This window comes from Mustelus asterias, chromosome 13, assembly GCF_964213995.1.
Source record: "Mustelus asterias chromosome 13, sMusAst1.hap1.1, whole genome shotgun sequence".
NCBI classification, from domain to species: Eukaryota; Metazoa; Chordata; class Chondrichthyes; order Carcharhiniformes; family Triakidae; genus Mustelus; species Mustelus asterias.
In genome coordinates this window covers 94918128-94939143 of record NC_135813.1, presented here as the reverse complement: position 1 = coordinate 94939143, position 21016 = coordinate 94918128, and the positions used below count along the sequence as shown (strand labels likewise).

Below are 21016 nucleotides of genomic sequence, written 5' to 3'. Positions count from 1 at the left end.
GGCCTTTATAAATCGGAGTATCGAGTATAAAAGTTGGAGTGTTATGGTAAGGTTATATAAGGCATTGGTGAGGCCGAATTTGGAGTATTGTGTACAGTTTTGGTCACCTAGTTACAGGAAGGATGTAAATAAGATTGAAAGAGTGCAGAGAAGGTTCACAAGGATGTTGCCGGGACTTGAGAAGCTGAGTTACAGAGAGAGATTGAATAGGTTGGGACTTTATTCCCTGGAGCGTAGAAGATTGAGGGGAGATTTGACAGAGGTGTATAAGATTTTGATGGGTATAGATAGAGTGAATGCAAGCAGGCTTTTTCCGCTGAGGCTAGGGGAGAAAAAAACCAGAGGGCATGGGTTAAGGGTGAAAGGAGAAAAGTTTAAAGGGAATATTAGGGGGGGCTTCTTCACGCAGAGAGTGGTGGGAGTGTGGAATGAGCTGCCGGATAAAGTGGTAAATGCGGGGTCACTTTTAACATTTAAGAAAAACTTGGACGGGTTCATGGATGAGAGGGGTGTGGAGGGATATGGTCCAAGTGCAGGTCAGTGGGACTAGGCATAAAATGGTTTGGCACAGACAAGAAGGGCCAAAAGGCCTGTTTCTGAGCTGTAATTTTCTATGGTTCTATGGTTCTAAAAGGGCTGTAATTGATTCATGTAACTTTATGATATTATACATAGTACAACGATATAAGTTATCTAACGTCACTTTATTCTATTCAACGAAGGGTGGGGCAGGGGGCAAGGTCAGGGGGCCTTACTAAAGCTCAGCGTAGGGGTCCGGGTGGTAGTTAATCCGCCACTGCTATATAAAAACAATTTTCTACTTGTCGGCATTCGTCTCATCTTCCCATCCTCAAACCAAAGTCCATGCTGGCTTTTAATAGTCAGGTTGATCCAGTCATGGGCATATTCAGTTACAATATTAAGGAGTTTCCTTGGTTTGCCTACTAGGATATATTTCTTCGTAATTATTCTCTTCCTGTAAGTAACATCAGTTTAGCGAAATGGTCACTAAAGAAAGTTTCATCCAGTTTACAATCTTAATAATGATGATATCAATGTGGGTCTTTCTTTCATACTTCAGGTGTACATATTCGAAGATAGACCAATCATTCTACCAAATCAGTCAGTCATTAAAACAGCAACTGGGAATGGAGTACACTACTTACCACATGGCTTGTACCGAAACAGGCTTGAATATATGAACACGATCCACTGTACTCACACTGAATCCACTGAAGTAAAAGAAAATTGCCATTTAAAACTATCCAGATATCAACAGCTTATTTAAAATACCAGAGTCAATATTCTTAAAAGTGCAATTTCAGAATTCAGTACTGCGAACAAACTTATTCCTAAATGTATTCACTATTACCAGTCTGTTTCACGAGTGGATTTAGTGAAAAATCTCCTTTCTTCACTTGTACTCTGGAGATTTGAAGGCACCTCAAAGAATTTAATTCATTAGCCTTGTTGAGTATGCCTGCTAGCCACCATTTTTGTTTTGTTTGCTGTGTGTGAAGCAAAATAATGTCTTTCAGTAAGAGCAAATTCTAAAAGGGCTTGTGAACAATATACAAGTAGGAACAAGTGGCACAAAAGGACACATTCCCCGCCTATATGTGGGCAGATAAATTTTATGCTGCCAGATAGACCCTCTGGAAAGGACAGGAGATAAGCTACTGCAGTAGTGGAGGGCATTCTCAAACCCACTATAATACTGGAGGAATGGAGCAGAAAAGCTTAAGCTCTAGCTTCCATTTAAGAACTGAACTGGTAGAGGCTTGGCTTGATTGCAGGTTAGATAATATGGGAATTACACAATAGCTGTGAAAGGAAAAGACGGGATAATGTTTCAAGCAGAGCATTTAATCAAAAGTGAGTTTCTGCTTAGTTGGATGACACGTGTAAAAGATTAAAAGCAGAAGTGTTTTAATCACAGAATAAGCAATGATATGTGTACTTTGTTGCACTGTGGAGTCCTTCCATGTTATCCATTCAGTACTTTTTGTCTTGTGCCTCTTCCGACCTCCAAATCATTGTCTCTGAAGTTCCCAAAGATCGATCTTTAGCCCCATTCTTTATTTCATCGATGTGCTTCCCCTTGTCGATATAATTTGTGAACGTGGAGGAAGTTTTGGACTCTACTAAACTGTGAATATTAATTGCCAGTTACAATGCTTAGAGTTATGAAATGAACCCAGGCCAAATACTGAAGGGAAGTCTATATTGCATGTATCCCATACTATTTCTGATTTAAACATCCTCAATACAATCACAGGGTAAAATGCAAATGCTCCAGGCTAGCATATCTCTCCTTTACCTCGATTGTTATTTTAAAAAATATATGTTATTTTATAAATTGCATTAGAACCTTGAAGTCTTACCAAGATTGTAAAAATAATATTTTGGGCATTTCAGCAACTTGGTTTATTTTAAACTTGCAGAAGTGTTTATCGAGACATTTACTAGCAAAAGCTACTTAAAATATAATTGATATTCATGAACTCCTTTGTCAATTCTTTGGAAACCTTGCATTTTATTCATTACATGAGAAGTACACTATAAAACAACATTGACTAACTTTTTCCACTTTGTTAAAACTTATTAAAAAGTAGTCTTATAAAGTTTGAAAATGTTCAGCGGACCAAGTTTTTGCATCAATATTGTGGTAGGGGTTTATCCAATGTTAGTTGATTCCAGAATTTAATTGATATAATGCAGAATTTCACTGAAACTAAGCATTGATAAGTTAAATTAAAACTACTGGGAAAATTTCAATGTTGGAAATTACGAGCTTGGTAAGTTTCCTTAAATTCCTTAAAATTGTGATATGCACTGTATTGTGCGTAAAAACTGGTTGGCTAAACATTTAAACACAAAATTACAAGCCAAAGACACTGAGATAAGCGTTATACTATATTAAGGATTATACTATATTAATAATTATGATTTTAGCTATTTCTATTTTTGCTTGCTTAATTATGAAGAAGCAATCCAGTTCCTTACCCATCTCCATCCAAGTGAATCTTTGTGTCACTCCACAGGGGAAGAGTCATTCCTATAGTACATGTATTACTAGGGAGAATAAAAGGTCATCATTAAAATATGATCAGTTTAGTAACATGTCATGCATCTGTTTTATGAAGGAACATCTGACAACTTAGAGCAGCAAACAATCTCAATGCAAATTGTAGAGACTAAATGTTTGTGTGGAGTTTGCACATTCTCCCCATGTCTGTGTGGGGTTCCTCCGGGTGCTCCAGTGTCCTCCCACATTCCAAAGATGTGCAGGTTTGGTTGATGGCCATGCTAAATTGCCCCTTAGTATCCCGGGATACATAGGTTAGAGGGAGTAACAGGTAAATATGTGGGGTTACGGGGATAGGGCCGAGATAGGATTGTCGTCAGTGCAGACTTGATGGGCTGAATGGCCTCCTTCTGCACTGTAGGGATTCTATGACTCAAATAAACTACAGTAGTTAACAACACCTCTGATGACAAAGTGCAAGGTGCAAGCCAGATTAAATTGGTTCTGTGTTAATAAGTGAATGATGGATTGAGTTTACTAAACAAAAAACTTGGTGGCTTCTTTTCCTGTTTTCCCATAAAACCTTTGTATCAAACATATTCAAAAAAATAGACCGTAACGAAGGTCTACAGTTGCCTTATCCACCAATTTTATTCATTTGACAAGAAGTCCATGGTGTCTGTTCTGATGCTTAGCTTAGCTAGAGGAATCCAAAACTAACCACACTATGCGCGGTCCCACAGTTCTGCATTTTGTCCGCTTTGAAAATTTATAAAATGATTCCTTAAAAACACAATGGTCTCCAACTCTGGTGAAACATTCCATGCTCCAACAATCCTTTGTAAACAAATTTTACCTAATCTCTCTCTCTGGGTCAATTTTAAATTATGAGCCATCGTCACTGAATCTCCAGCCAAAGGAAATCGTTTTCCCATTCATGCTGTTTCAGTAAATATAGTGTCAGTATCTTACTTTCCTCATAACCAGCATTTCTTATTCCTGATATGATCTAATCAAAATATTAAAACACTTTGATGCAAGGAGCTGAAAATTCATTTTTGGTTCCCACTATCTAAAATTTCTTCTCTTTCCCTGTCCCCTCCCCACAAAAACTAAGCAAACCATATACCTCTCTTTGCTTGCGAAGTCAATTCCCAAAAGAACATTCTCCTCTGTATCTTGGTGTCCATTAGTATAGACAACTACCATGTATCGGATTCGATCAGCAGACATGCTTTCCAGACGTACAGCCTGTGGAGGCAAACCAGTTCCAAAGAGTTTCAGCAAAAGAATTTGGCTTCCTGATTAAAACATATTAATCCTATTGTTGTTCATCCGTTCAGGAAATTTCTTGTAAACTGCTACTTCACTAAGGGAGACTCAACCCCACTCTTGTCAATTGTTTCGTGGTCAACAATTGGGGTGAGTAGGGATAGAAAAACCTTTTTGGGTTTAAGTTGACTCCACTGCTTTTCTTCATGCATTTTAATGATTTAGACTTGGGTGTATATAGCACAATTTTAAAATTTGCAGGTGACAGAAAACTTCGAAGTATTGCGAACAGTGAGAAGAGTAGTGATAAACTTCGAGGACTTAGAATTTAGCAGTTGAAATTTAATGCAGAAAAGTGATAGATTTTGGTAGGAAGAATGAAGAGGGGCAATGTAAAATAAAGGGTGCAAATCTAAATGAGATGCAGAGCAGAGCTGTCTGGCAAGTTAATGTGCACAAATCATTGAAGGTGGCAGGCCACATGGAGAAAGTGGTTAAAAAGACAGATGGGATCCTAAATTTTATAAATAAAGGTATAAAGGGCATAAGCAAGGAAATTATGATGAATCTTAACAAAATACTGGTCTGGCCTCAAATGGAATAGTGTGTCCAATTTGGGGTACTCCACTTTAGGAAGGATTGAGAGAGGATGCAGAGATTTACAAGGATTATTCTAGGGATGAGGGACCTCAGTTATGTGGATAAATTGGAGGAGATGTCCTTGGAGAAGAGAAAATTGAAAGGCGAGTTGATAGAAGTGTTCAAAATCATGAGGGTCCAGACAGAGTAAGTAGAGAGAAACTGTTCCCATTGGCAGAAGGATCAAGAATGAGGGGACGGCGATAGAAGGTGAAGGGCGACATGAGAAAAAGGTAACATGAGGAAAAGCTTTTTAAGCAGCAAGTGCTTTGAACCTGGAATGCACTGCCTGAGAGCGTTTGGAGGCAAATTCAAACATGGCTTTTAAAAGAGAACTGGATAAGTACCTGAAGAAAAACAGATTACAGGACTATGGGGAAAGGGCTTGGGAGTGCGATAAGCTGATTTGCTCTTGCAGAGAGCAGACACAGATAAAACCGGCTGAATGGCTTCCTTCTATGCTGCAACCATTCTATGTTAACATGCTTGGTAATATAAGGTTGGAACAGGATCAACATTTACTGGTACATTTTATTCAGATACCAGTGTATAAGACCTTAGGAGATGTTTAGATTAACCACCTGGCTTGGCTCATTAAAATGGGACACAGACACATTGATCAATCACGAGGGCAGGAATTTATCACACTTAGCTTCAAACAAATTTGTATGCTAACACTTTATTAGCATGATGGTCCTACTTGGAAAGTAACGGGAGCTTCAGTGCTTTGTGGCAATAAGCAGTACGGAATTAGCTACATGAAACCTGAGCCCTATGCACAGGATGTTCCCAAGCTTTGGTCATCACCAGCATGGATTGCAGTAGCTTGTTATTGAGCATTGTGGTGTTTTCACACAGTAGTCACTCCATTCACCAAAGAAAAGTTAGGACAGTGTCTCTTGTTTCTCTTACCAACTTTATCCTGTCTTCAGGGCGGAGGTGGTTGATCATCACTTGAAGATGTAGCTGTAGATCTCCTGAAGTAAGTTAACAAAAAATAATTTTGTTGAAAAAGGATATCGATTTTAAATGTTTTAATCTTTCATTTCAAATTGGCTTTTAGTGAAAGCTTAGAAAGAACAGTTACAAAAGGGTCAGAGCATGCTATGGGACATTTGTTTATTAATGGACTACTACACGATGAAATACTGATGCGGAACATGCACATGACACTCTAAGTTATGTTGTGTCATGCAGAATTATCTCAATGTGGCAGTAAGCAGAACAAAAATCATGGAAAGGGAAGCACAACCCAAAACTTTCAAATAATGATAGAAATCAATCAGATGCACGTAGAGGGGTAAAATCAGTATTCTCAGTTTACATCAGATATTGTCTGTTTGTCCAATTTGATCAAATGTGGCATCAATGAGTCCCAACAAAATTGAAGTCAATGGGATTCAGGGGAAAACTTTCCACAGGTTGGAATCATACCTAGCACAAAAAAGATGATTGTGGTTGTTGGAGGTCAAACATCTTGGGTTGAATTTTCCCGTCCCGTCCGCCACAGGAATCATAGCGGGCGGGACGGGATCATGCAAAGGTCCATTGACCTCGGGTGGGATTTTCTGATCTTGGGACAATGCGGCCAGAAAATCTCACCCCTTATCTCCAGGACATTGATGCAGGAGATCCTCAGAGTAATACCCTAGACCCAATCATCATCAGCTACTTCATCAATGGCCTTTCCTGCATCAAATGGTCAGAAGTGGGGATGTTCATTATCATTCACAAGTTCTCAGATATGGAAGCAGTACATGCACATACGCAGCAAGACCTGGACAACATTCAGGCCTGGGATGATAAGTGGCAAGGAACATTTGCACCACACAAGGGCCAGGCAATGACCATCTCCAGCAAGAGAGAATCTAACCAACTTCTCTAGACATTCAATGACATTACCATTGCTGAATCCTCTACCACTAACATCCTGAGGGTTACCATTGACTAGAAACTGACTAGAACAACTAGATAGATACTGTGGTTACAAAGGCAGGTCAGACGCTGGGAACTCTGCACTGAGTCACTTATCACCTGACTGTTCAATGCCTGTTCACCATTTCCAAGACACAAAATCAGGGGTGTGAAGCAATACCCCACTGGCCTGGATGAGTACAGCTCCAACAACACTCAAGAAGCTCAACAACATCAAGGACCAGGCAGCCACACAATTAGCTCCCCATCCATCATGTCAAACATTCACTGGCACAGTGACAGCATCGAGTATCAACAAGCTGCACCACAGCAACTCAACAAGGCTTCTTCGACAGCACCTCTGAAAACAAGCACCTCTATCACCTCAGAGGACAAGGGCACACCAACACATTTAAATTCTCCTCAAAGCCACGGAGCATCCTGATTTTAAACAATAGCACCGTTTCTTCACTATTACTGGGTGAAAAACCTTGAACTCGCTCACTAACAGCACTGCGGGTATAGATGCACCAGCTGGACTTCAGCAATTCATGAAGGCATCTGACCATCAACTTCTCTTGGACTATTAGAGATGGGCAATAAAGTACTGGCCTTGCCAGTGATTTTCAATTTCATAAAAATCAAAAATAAAGTCCGTGCTGATAACTAATCTAACAACAGGTGCTAAAATCAGCTACAACATAATTGGGCTATAGAAGCTATTTTTAAAGTGAGTCAAAAGTACCACTTCTAACCCTTATCCACTGATTCTTGCTGAAAAGTAGAAGTGAATATAAGATTGGACATGGCTATGAGAATCTCCTTAATGGTATCCCAGTAGAGGGCAAGGCCTTCAGGAGAAGAGAAAACAGAAAGAAACAAAAATCTCAGGAGGAAAAACTGATCTTACTGATCTTGCAACAGTAGTGGACTCACCAACATTAAGGGCATTGAAATGGTCATTGGATAAACATATGGGTAATATTGGAATAGTGTAGGTTGGATGGGCTTTAGATTGGTTTACTGGTTGGCGCAACATCGAGGGCCGAAGGGTCTGTACTGCGCTGTAATGTTCTATGTTCTATGTTCTAATTTCTTCATAGTTTGATGTCGAATTTGAAACAAATCGCAAGATGAGCTGAAGCTTTCAAAGGAGAATGCAGCAGATTTCTCCAATACCAGGGATGAAATAATGTTAGCTTAAGATAAAAACAAAAATCACCAATACATCTTGATAAAGTGCTGAAAGCTTTTAGTCTTCTTGCAGTTCTTCACAGGGAGATCAACGATGAGGAATTGTTGCCAAGCTGGTGCTGATCTTTGTGGTGACGCAAGCCAACTCATGGATGTTGCTGCCATCTTCTTCTGCCGTCGGCTTGTGTCTCCCAGATGCAATAATTGACGTTTAGGGTTTTCATTTCACGTTTGCAAGCACGCTTGAAGTGGAGCTTGGGATGTCCTCCTGATCTTTTGGCTCTGACTACCTTGGCATACAGAAAATCCTTGGCACACATCATTATCCAGCCATTCTCTCCTTGATAACAGCCAACATCTTTGGGAGACTTGGCTTTGAGAGGACTAGCACAATCATGATTTTGCCGTTCCATGAGATGCGCAGAATGTGCCACAAGGAGCAAAGGTGAAAATTGTTGAACATATTCCTTTCTTGATAGCTGCATGTTGTCCATGTTTCACAGCCATATAACAAGGTGCTGAGAACAGGGTCCTCATTAGCCAACATCTTGGTCCTAAAAATCTGCTACATCCACATTGCATGTCAGCCAAAAGTGGTAGCTGCTTCCCCTATGCAATATCTGCATTAGAGACAGGTTGTCTGTCACTGTGGACAGAAGAATTTGCTAACCACTTCCAGTAGGATATTATTTAGAGTGATCAAGAATGGAGATATGACAACCTGTCACATAACCAAGTTTTCTTGATGCTTAATATCAAGGAGAACAAGTTACAGATATGGGAGAGACATTCCATAGGTTCTTCATTCGAGTCAGTAAAATAATATGGAATTGTTCAATGAATAATTGTTATAAAACCCGGTTTTAAATCAAAAAATGACTTTGAGTGGGCTGAAGCCACAGAACAAGTTTTAAAAATACTCAAGTGCCTGAAACCACAGGTCTCAACACGGCCAAATATTTGAATAATTTCACCTGGCAATTTACAAAACTATCAGAATGGAGTCAGGCTGTCTTGAGGAGAGGGTACAGAAAAGATTTAGCAGGATGTTGCCTGATATGGAGGGCATTAGCTAAGAGGAGAGGCTGGAGAAACTTGGTTTGTTCTCACTGCAATGCGGAGGTTGAGGGGTGACCCGATAGAAGTCTACAAGATTATATGAGGCATGGACAGAGTGAATAGTCAGAAGCTTTGTCCCCCCAGAGTGGAAAAGTCAATTACTAGGGGGCATAGGTTTAAGGGGTAAGGTTTAAAGGAGATGTTCGAGGCAAGGTTTTTACACAGAGCTTGGTGGGTGCCTGGAGCTTGCTGCCGGGGAAGGTAGTGGAAGCAGATACAATGGTCACTTTTAAGGGCGTCTTGACAAATACATGAGTAGGATGGGAATGGAGGGATATGGTCCCCGGAAGGGTAGGGAGTTTTAGTTCAGTTGGGCAGCATGGTCGATACAGGCTTGGAGGGCTGAAGGGCCCGTTCCTGTGCTGTAATTTTATTTGTTCTTTAGCCCACCAAGGACAATAAGTTTAAATGTGGGTGAATTGCCATCTCCTGAACTACTCAAAGACATTCAGACATAATCTAATTATTTAGGTGGGTGAGGAGGACCAAGCTTTTCAACTGAATCACTTTGGACAATGGACCCCAGCTGAGAAGAAAGCCCCACCAACCACTTTAATCTGATCACGTTAAACATTGGACCTGGCATGAGCTTGTCTGACCATGTTTGATAACTGGGTGGTTTGCAAAGGAAAATCATGTGAGAGTGAGCTAGCCCTCTGTGTGTTATGAAATGCCGTCTTTGTTGCCATCGCAACAGCAGGAGACGCATTTACCTGACATGCAGTCGCACTGCCAGTGACGTTACTGCTAGCCACAGGTAGCTGCCTGGATCAAAGAATAAGACCATTCATAATATCGAGCAATGTAAAGATATTTAAATAGGTGCAGCATTAATAATTTTTTTTTCTTTTCACCATGATTAAGGATTGCAGACTTCACAGAATATTGGACCCCAAAAAAACCAGTTCAAAATTCTGGGATCAGGTTTGTAATTTGGTCACATCCCTTCTCAATGCCTCACTGGCCACCCTGCTCCCCCTCTCTCCTTTGCAGCCCCTGTACCCTCACTGTCTACAGACAATGGGCATAGTGGCGAGCGAAGAGGCCAAATGAGTGGAGGGCCGAGCAACATGGCGAATGGAGGGGCAAGCAACGTGGTGAGTGGAGGAACATTGCTATTAGAATTCCTTCAAATTAAAAGGAAAATGTTACATGTTAAAATGTTCACTCCCATTTCAAAATATATATTTTGCAGCTTACTGTAGAATTACACTACCAGCTGATAATGGATGAAGAAATCTACTCTTAGAGCAGAACTTTATCATTTTTTGATTGTGTCAACTCAGGCAGGAAGAGTAGTTTGTAACCCACCGTCTCTGGCCCCCATATTTTTTTGACACCTAGTCAAAAGATTCTGGAGGGGGAGGGAGGGGGCGTCTCATGACATCAAACCCCGCCCCGCCAGCAACCTTGGCTTTCAGGAGATTGCTCTCCCTCAGACAATGCCTGGAGATGACTTTCTATCCCTGGGGAATGTACTTACCTGTGTGACCCGATGGGGACTGTGTGTCAAAAGCTGTTATGAGCCCCACCAACGTGATATCACACCGACACACGGGGGCAGAGAGTCCTGGCCTTGCTCTTATGATAGCTGATTGCAGCCAGGCTAGTATAGTTATATAATTGTCTCCAGTACATTTACACTGGGGAAGGCAGAGATAATTTTATAACCAATGTCTTCACATACACTGCATGAATAAACATTGCGAAGCATCTCAATTTATCCTTGGCTCAAATGTCAAAGCCCCTGTGAACTACAATTATCATTAGTGATATCATGTTTGTCTTTCTGCTCCACAAGCTCAATTTTATCTCCATTTTTCAACAGACATTACTCAAAGGTTTTTTTAAATGGTGTTTTAATTTCACGAACCACAGAATTTTCATGAGTTATGGATGAGCATTGCTCCCTTTTTTTTATCACTTTTGCAGGTAGAGAGAAGAAAATATTCACATAATATTTGTAAAAATGTGACTGTGTAATAAGAAACAACATTTGACAATTAGTCTCTTAAATTAAAGGCTTGGATAATAGGAAATAATTTTGTATATCATATGCTAGATTATTCATTTTCTGTTTCCGAGATAGAAATATGGAATGAGAGTCATAAAATATTGGTTAGAAACCCTGCAGTGCTAAATAATGAAAACAGAACTAAGTAGCTCTCTCCCATCATTTTCAGCAGGATAAACATCTTAGTAATTCAACAAGTCTAACAGATTTATGACAACATTTTAAATATAAGCATCAGGATCTCAGTAAAATCTGCCAGAAAACAGAATAATGCAACAAATGGGATGACTATTCCATTTGTCTTTAGTTGCTCTTTAGCGAGTTTGAAAGTTTAGATTATTGATCAGCTACCTGAAACTTAACTAAAGCAGCCAAAAATACTGTGGCTTCAAGAGCAGATCTGAGGCTGGGTATTCTGCAGCACGTAAATCTGCCAGAAGTATAAATTTCTGATCAATTCATTCAAGTCAGAATCACAAGAATAAATAATGAAAATGACAGTGCAGAGATACTGAATCTTCACGGGACTTCCTTCTGCATTGGCCAAGGTTTCTGGCACTTCAAAAGGAAATTACAGTTTTCCACTTCTGTTTTGAATGCTACAATTTTTGAAAGAAATTGTTCCATAATATTTCGAGAATATTTATTCAGTGTTATTGTTGTGAAAAATATGCTGTGCGTTTGCGATCATGATACGTTTTTTTCTCCTCATTCTAGTCAACCGCTTTGTGATACAGTATCTATGCCTTCCTTCTTTAATGCTTCTCCTCCTTCATCTAGCTCTATGTTCCATGCCTACATATCCAAAGTAAGAAGTCTCACCACACCAGGTTAAAGTCCAACAGGTTTATTTGGTAGCAAATGCCACTAGCTTTCGGAGCGTTGCCCCTTCATCAAGTAAGTGGGAGTTCTGTTCACAAACAGGGCATATAAAGACACAAACTCAATTTACAAAATAATGGTTGGAATGCGAGTCTTTACAGCTAATCAAGTCTTAAAGGTACAGACAATGTGAGTGGTGAGAGGGTTAAGCATAGGTTAAAGAGGTGTGTATTGTCTCCAACCAGGACAGTTAGTGAGATTTTGCAAGCCCAGGCAAGTTGTGGGGGTTACAGATAGTGTGACACGAACCCAAGATCCCGGTTGAGACCGTCCTCATGTGTGCGGAACTTGGCTATCAGTCTCTGCTCAGCGACTCTGCATTGTCGTGTGTCGTGAAGGCCGCCTTGGAGAACGCTTACCCGAAGATCAGAGGCCGAATGCCTGTGACCGCTGAAGTGTTCCCCAACAGGAAGAGAACACTCTTGCCTGGTGATTGTCAAGCGGTGTTCATTCATCTGTTGTCGTAGCATCTGCATGGTCTCCCCAATGTACCATGCCTCGGGACATCCTTTCCTGCAGCGTATCAGGTAGACAATGTTGGCCGAGTTGCAAGTGTATGTACCGTGTACCTGGTGGATGGTGTTCTCACGTGAGATGATGACATCCGTGTCGATGATCCAGCATGTCTTGCAGAGGCTGCTGTGGCAGGGTTGTGTGGTGTCGTGGTCACTGTTCGCCTGAAGGCTGGGTAGTTTGCTGCGGACAATGGTCTGTTTGAGGTTGTGGGTTGTTTGAAGGCAAGTAGTGGGGGTATGGGGATGGCCTTGGCGAAATGTTCTTCATCAATGACATGTTGAAGGCTCCGGAGAAGATGTCGTAGCTTCTCCGCTCTGGGGAAGTACTGGACGACGAAGGGTACTCTGTCCGCCATGTCCCGTGTTTGTCTTCTGAGGAGGTCGGTGCAGTTTTTTGCTGTGGCGCGTTGGAACTGTCGATCGATGAGTTGAGCGCCATATCCTGTTCTTATGAGGGCATCTTTCAGCGTCTGGAGGTGTCTGTTGCGATCCTCTTCATCTGAGCAGATCCTGTGTATACGGAGGGCTTGTCCGTAGGGGATGGCTTCTTTAACGTGTTTTGGGTGGAAGCTGGAGAAGTGGAGCATCATGAGGTTATCCGTGCATCCCAGAATACTCCAGAAAGTGGCCCTAGAAATAATGGATGCGTTGTGACAATTTTCCAGCATTCTATAGACTCTGGAAGAGTTCCAGAGAATTGGAAGGTAATGTAACCCCACTTTTTTAAAAAGGACGGAGAGAAAACAGGGAATTATAGACCAGCTAGCCTGACATCGGTGGTGGGGAAAATGCTGGGGTCAATTATTAAGGATGTAATAACTGAGCATTTGGAAAGCGGTGATGGGATCGGTCCAAGTCAGCATGGATTCACAAAAGGGAAATCATGCCTGACAAATCTTCTGGAATTTTTTGAGGACGTGACCAGTAGAGTGGACAAGGGTGAGCCAGTGGATGTTGTGTATCTGGACTTTCAAAAGGCTTTTGACAAGGTCTTACACAAGAGATTAGTGAGCAAAATTAAAGCTCATGGTATTGGGGGTAATGTATTGATGTGGATAGAGAATTGGTTGGCAGACAGGAAGCAGAAAGTGGGAATAAACGGGTCATAAGAACATAAGAACATAAGAAATAGGAGCAGGAGTAGGCCATCTGGCCCTTCGAGCCTGCCCCGCCATTCAACAAGATCATGGCTGATCTGAAGCGCATCAGTTCCACTTACCCGCCTGCTCCCCATATCCCCTAATTCCCTTATCAATCAGAAAACTATCTACCCGTGATTTAAACATATTCAACGAGGAAGCCTCCACCACTTCAATGGGCAGAGAATTCCAGAGATTCACTACCCTCTGAGAGAAGAAGTTCCCCCTCAACTCTGTTCTGAACCGGCCCCCCCTTATTTTGAGGCTGTGCCCTCTAGTTCTGGTTTCCCTTCTAAGTGGAAAGAATCTCTCCACCTCTACCCTATCCAGCCCCTTCATTATCTTATATGTCTCTATAAGATCACCCCTCATCCTTCTAAACTCCAACGAGTACAGACCCAATCTGTTTAATCTCTCCTCATAAGCTACACCTGGTGAACCTTCTCTGCACTCCCTCCAAGGCCAATATATCCTTTCGCAAATAAGGGGACCAAAACTGCACACACTACTCCAGTTGCGGCCTCACCAGTGCCTTGTACAGTTGCAGCAAGACCTCCCTGCTTTTATATTCTATCCCCCTCGCGATAAAGGCCAACATTCCATTTGCCTTCTTGATCACCTGCTGCACCTGCAGACTGAGTTTTTGCGATTCGTGCACAAGGACCCCCAGGTCCCTCTGCACAGTCGCACGATGTAATTTTTCTCCATTTAAATAATATTCCAATTTACTATTATTTCTTCCAAAGTGGATAACCTCACATTTGCTAACGTTATATTCCATCTGCCAGATCCTCGCCCACTCGCTCAGCCTATCCAAATCTCTCTGCAGACTTTCCGCGTCCTCCACGCAATTCGCTTTCCCACTCACCTTCGTGTCATCAGCAAACTTGAATACCCTAGATTCAGTCCCCTCCTCCAGATCATCTATGTAAATGGTAAACAATTGAGGCCCCAGCACCGATCCCTGCGGCACGCCACTGGTCACCAACTGCCAACCAGAAAAGCACCCATTTGTCCCAACTCTCTGCTTCCTGTTAGATAGCCAATCCCCAATCCACGCCAACACCTTACCCCTAACTCCGTGTACCCCAATCTTCTGCAGCAACCTTTTGTGAGGCACCTTATTGAACGCCTTCTGGAAATCTAAAAACACCACATCCACCGGTTCCCCTCTGTCAACCGCACTAGTGACATCTTCATAAAAGTCCAGTAGATTCGTCAAACACGACTTTCCCTTCATGAATCCATGCTGCGTCTGCTTGATCGAACCATTCTTATTCAGGTGCTCTGTTATTTCCTCTTTAATAATGGACTCTAGCATCTTCCCAACTACGGACGTTAAGCTAACCGGCCTGTAGTTACCCGCCTTTTGTCTACCTCCTTTTTTAAACAGCAGCGTAACAGTAGCTGTTTTCCAGTCAGCCGGCACTACCCCAGAGTCCAGCGAATTTTGATAAATTACTACTAACGCATCTGCTATTACCTCAGCCATTTCTTTCAGTACCCTGGGATGCATTCCATCCGGGCCCGGGGACTTGTCTACCTTCAGTTCTATTAGTCTACCAAGCACGGTAGCACAGTGGTTAGCACTGCTGCTTCACAGCTCCAGGGTCCCGGGTTCGATTCCCGGCTCGGGTCACTGTCTGTGTGAAGTTTGCACATTCTCCTCGTGTCTGCGTGGGTTTCCTCCGGGTGCTTCGGTTTCCTCCCACAGTCCAAAGATGTGCGGGTTAGGTTGATTGGCCAGGTTAAAAACAGAAAATTGCCCCTTAGAGTCCTGGGATGCGTAGGTTAGAGGGATTAGTGGGTAAAAATATGTGGGGATAGGGCCTGGGTGGGATTGTGGTCGGTGCAGACTCGATGGGCCAAATGGCCTCCTTCTGCACTGTAGGGTTTCTATGATTCTATGATTCACCACCTCCTTAGTAACAGTAATTGTATTAAGGACCTCCCCTCCCACCAACTCTCGATCTCTAATATTCGGCAAACTATTTGTGTCTTCCACCGTGAAGACCGACACAAAGAACTTATTTAAAGTCTCAGCCATTTCCTCGTTTTCCACTATTAAATCCCCCCTCTCATCTTCCAAGGGTCCAACATTCACTCTAGCCACTCTATTCCTTTTTATATACTTGTAAAAACTTTTACTATCATTTTTTATATTTTGAGCTAGTTTAGTTTCATAATCTATCTTTCCTTTCTTAATCGCTTTCTTAGTCGTTCTTTGTTTTTCTTTAAAGCTTTCCCAATCCACTAATTCTCCACTATTTTTGGCCACTCTGTACGCATCTGATTTTATTTTAATACTCTCCTTTATTTCCTTCGTTATCCACGTCCGGTTATCCTTTTTCTTACAGTCCTTCTTTATCACCGGAATATATTTTTGCTGAGTACTTTAAAAAATCTCCTTAAAAATCCTCCACTGTTCCTCAGCTGTCCTACCTACCAGTCTGCTCGCCCAGTCTACATTAGCCAATTCCACCCTCATCCTATCGTACTCCCCTCTGTTCAAGCAGAGGACACTGGTTTGGGACCCTACTTTCTCACCCTCTATCTGTATCAGAAATTCCACCATATTATGATCACTCATCCCAAGAGGATCCTTCACAAGAAGATCCTTAATCCTACCTGTCTCATTGCACAGAACCAGATCCAAGATAGCTCGCTCTCGCGTAGGTTCTGTAACATACTGTTCAATGAAACAATCCCGACAGCATTCCAAGAACTCTTCCTCAAGCCCTCCACGTCCAATTTGAGTCGACCAATCAATATGTAGGTTAAAATCCCCCATGATTATTGCCGTTCCACTTTTGCACGCATCCATTATTTGCTTGTTTATAGCCCTCCCCACCTCTAAGTTATTTGGGGGCCTATAGACCACGCCTACCAGTGTCTTTCTCCCCGTACTATTCCTTAGCTCCACCCACAACGATTCCACGTTTTGCTCCTTAGAGCCTATGTCGTCTCGCACTACCGTCCTGATATTATCCTTTATTAACAGAGTGGCAGGCAGTGACTAGTGGGGTACCATGGTTCAGTGCTGGGACCCCAGCTATTCATAGTATACATTAATGATTTGGAAGAAGAAATTGAATGCAATACCTACAAATTTGCAGACGACACTGGATGGCAGTGTGTGCTGTGAGAAGGCTGCTAAGAGGCTGCAGGGTGACTTGGACAGACTGGCTGAGTGGGCAAATACTTGGTAAATGCAATCTAATGTAGATAAATGTGAAGTTATCCACTTTGGTGGCAAAAACAGGAAGGACATTGCTGTCCCTCTGAATGGTGGCAGTTTAGAAAAAGGGGAAATGCAATGTGATCTGGGTGTCATGGTGGAACAGTCGCTGAAGGTTGGTATGCAGGTACAGGAGGCGGTGAGGAATGCTAATGGCATGCTGGCCTTCACAGCAAGAGGATTTGAGCACAGGAGTAAGAACCTTGGTGAGGCCACACCGTGAGTACTGTGTGCCGTATTGGTGTCTTAGTCTGAGGAAGGACATCCTTGCTATTGAGGGAGTCCAGTGAAGGTCCACCAGACTGATTCCTGGAATGGCAGGACTGACATATGAAGAGAGACTAGATCGACTGGGCTTGTACACACTGGAATTTAGAAGAGTGAGAGGGGATCTCACAGAAACACATAAAATCTTGATGGGACTGGACAGGCTCGATGCAGGAAGAATGTTCCTGATGTTGGGGAAGTGCAGAACTAAGAATCACAGTCTAAGAATAAGGGGTAAGCCATTCAAGACTGAGATAAGGAAGAACTTCTTCACTCAGAGTTGTGAACCTGTGGAATTCTCTACTGCAGAAAGCTATTGGGGCCAGTTTGTTAGATATGTTCAAGGAGGAGCTGGACATAGTCCTTGTGGCTAAAGGGATCAAGGGGTATGGAGTGAAAGTGGGAGTGGGATACTGAAGTGCATGATCAACCATGATCATATTGAATGGTGGTGCAGGCTCGAAGGGTCAAACGGCCTACTCCTGCATCTATTTTCTATGTTTCTATGTTAAACTCCACTTCCTTGCTACTGATTCCATTCCCCTCCTATCCACTCTTAAGTCTGACCCAAACCAATTGTAAGCTTACGTACCTGTTTGATCCTATTCAGCACTAAGATCCAGTTATTTCTTCCTCCATATTGTCCAGCCCTATGATCTAAAGCTGCTACATACATCTTTACCACCACACAACTTTTCAAATGTTTTCCTTGCTGGTCTCGTAACTTCTGTCCTTCATTAATTCCTACATTCTAAAACTCTGCCTCTCATATCCCGTCCTATAAGTAGTACTGCTTGCCCCATAGACCCCATCCTGGCTCCCTGTCACTGCACGCACTAAATTTAAAATTCTCAACCTAGTCTAATTTGTCCACGGTCTCATCGGTGATCTATTACAGCCCTACATGCTCCTTACCAAACACTCCGTCCTTCCGTCTATAGCCTTCTGTGCATTATCTCCTCACTTCATTCTATTGTTGTCTCAGTTCTACATTACAGAATTCCCTCCCTAAACCTCTCCACCATGGCTGAACTCTTTCTATCCCTAAAAATCCATCTCCTTGCAAAGCTCTTGTATACTCCTAATCTTTCCTGTCTCACCATGACATCTGTTTCCTTTTACTGTTTGTAAAGTGCCTTTGGATGTCTTCTTTATATTAACAGGGAAGTACACATGTAGTTTATGTATAAATGCTGCAAAGAAATGTCTTTGAAATGGAACAAACACAGTTGTAAACTGTTTTTGTAAAGTCACATTAAATATATAAAAAGTTTAACCGAAAAACGTAATAGTACAAACTCGCATTACATTTTTACTAATTAATATGTCTGCAGTTATTGAAACATGTTTTCATTGTGTTAGACCATAAGACCATAAGACATAGGAGCGGAAGTAAGGCCATTCGGCCCATCGAGTCCACTCCACCATTCAATCATGGTTGATTTCAACTCCATTTACCCGCTCTCTCCCCATAGCCCTTAATTCCTCGAGAAATCAAGAATTTATCAATTTCTGTCTTGAAGACGCTCAATGTCTCGGCCTCCACAGCCCTCTGTGGCAATGAATTCCACAGACCCACCACTCTCTGGCTGAAGAAATTTCTCCTCATCTCTGTTCTAAAGTGACTCCCTTTTATTCTAAGGCTGTGCCCCCGCGTCCTAGTCTCCCCTGTTAATGGAAACAACTTCCCTACGTCCATCCTATCTAAGCCGTTCATTATCTTGTAAGTTTCTATCAGATCTCCCCTCAACCTCCTAAACTCCAATGAATATAATCCCACGATCCTCAGACGTTCATCGTATGTCAGGCCTACCATTCCTGGGATCATCCGTGTGAATCTCCGCTGGACCCGCTCCAGTGCCAGTATGTCCTTCCTGAGGTGTGGGGCCCAAAATTGCTCACAGTACTCCAAATGGGGCCTAACCAGTGCTTTATAAAGCCTCAGAAGTACATCCCTGCTTTTGTATTCCAAGCCTCTTGAGATAAATGACAACATTACATTTGCTTTCTTAATTACGGACTCAACCTGCAAGTTTACCTTTAGAGAATCCTGGACTAGGACTCCCAAGTCCCTTTGCACTTTAGCATTATGAATTTTGTCACCGTTTAGAAAATAGTCCATGCCTCTATTCTTTTTTCCAAAGTGTACGACCTCGCACTTGCCCACGTTGAATTTCATCAGCCACTTCTTGGACCACTCTCCTAAACTGTCTAAATCTTTCTGCAGCCTCCCCACCTCCTCAATACTACCTGCCCCTCCACCTATCTTTGTATCATCGGCAAACTTGGCCAGAATGCTCCCAGTCCCGTCATCTAGATCGTTAATATATAAAGAGAACAGCTGTGGCCCCAACACTGAACCCTGCGGGACACCACTTGTCACCGGTTGCCATTCTGAGAAAGAACCTTTTATCCCAACTCTCTGCCTTCTGTCTGACAGCCAATCGTCAATCCATGTTAGTACCTTGCCTCGAATACCATGGGCCCTTATTTTACTCAGCAGTCTCCCGTGAGGCACCTTGTCAAAGGCCTTTTGGAAGTCAAGATAGATAACATCCATTGGCTCTCCTTGGTCTAACCTATTCGTTATCTCTTCAAAGAACTCTAACAGGTTTGTCAGGCACGACCTCCCCTTACTAAATCCATGCTGACTTGTCTTAATCCGACCCTGCACTTCCAAGAATTTAGAAATCTCATCCTTAACGATGGATTCTAGAATTTTGCCAACAACTGAGGTTAGGCTAATTGGCCTATAATTTTCCATCTTTTTTCTTGTTCCCTTCTTGAACAGTGGGGTTACAACAGCGATTTTCCAATCCTCTGGGACTTTCCCTGACTCCAGTGACTTTTGAAAGATCATAACTAACGCCTCCACTATTTCTTCAGCTATCTCCTTTAGAACTCTAGGATGTAGCCCATCTGGGCCCGGAGATTTATCAATTTTCAGACCTTTTAGTTTCTCTAGCACTTTCTCCTTTGTGATGGCAACCATATTCAACTCTGCCCCCTGACTTTCCTGAATTGTTGGGATATTACTCATGTCTTCTACTGTGAAGACTGACGCAAAGTACTTATTAAGTTCCTCAGCTATTTCCTTGTCTCCCATCACTAGATTACCAGCGTCATTTTGGAGCGGCCCAATGTCTACTTTTGCCTCCCGTTTGTTTTTAATGTATTTAAAGAAACTTTTACTATCATTCCTAATGTTACTGGCTAGCCTACCTTCATATTTGATCCTCTCCTTCCTTATTTCTCTCTTTGTTATCCTCTGTTTGTTATGGTCTTGACAATCATAGAATCTCTACAGTGCAGAAAGAGGCCATCTTCCCATTGAGTCTGCCGTGACTCGCTGAAAGAGCATCTCACCCAGGCCCTCCCCTTCATCCATCCTATCCCCACATTGAGACAATTGACTTCTTGCTAAAAGAATAAATCAGAAAACCCAGTTATTTACTGAAAGAATTAAGCCACAAGATTCCACTGGTAATAGCAAAACAGAGCAAACACTAAATATTTTTTGGGCCAAACCACCCATATTCTAAAACCCCCAAATCAACACAAGTTAAACATGAATTAACAGGCAAATTGTGGGTGATTATAAACGATTACACAATAAATGGCTGATAAAAGTAAGAGAGATGTTACTAATTGCCTTTGCAGTTCACTCAGCCTAGATATTCTCAATCTCAATCACAATGTTCTTCAAAACTCCGTCTTCCTCAAAGAATTTCAGCTCCTCTTCTTCTCAGATTTAGTCTAATCCCCAGTCAACGGCAGTGCACAATCAACTCAAGT

At 42.1% G+C, this 21016-nt stretch overlaps 1 protein-coding gene across 2 annotated transcripts in view; it reads right to left on the bottom strand.

Moving 5' to 3' along the window:
- The window catches only part of LOC144502901 (protein phosphatase Slingshot homolog 1-like), a 91011-nt gene that overhangs the window by 31880 nt on the left and 38115 nt on the right, over positions 1 to 21016 (bottom strand). The window contains exons 4-7 of one of the 2 annotated variants that reach the window (XM_078227310.1): positions 5852 to 5916; positions 4158 to 4279; positions 3007 to 3075; positions 1167 to 1232 (exon numbers count right to left, since the gene is read on the bottom strand). In XM_078227310.1, the coding sequence (XP_078083436.1) occupies positions 1167 to 1232; positions 3007 to 3075; positions 4158 to 4279; positions 5852 to 5916 (322 nt within the window). The remainder of the gene's footprint in view (positions 1 to 1166; positions 1233 to 3006; positions 3076 to 4157; positions 4280 to 5851; positions 5917 to 21016) is intronic. The other variant, XM_078227311.1, reaches the window with a different exon arrangement.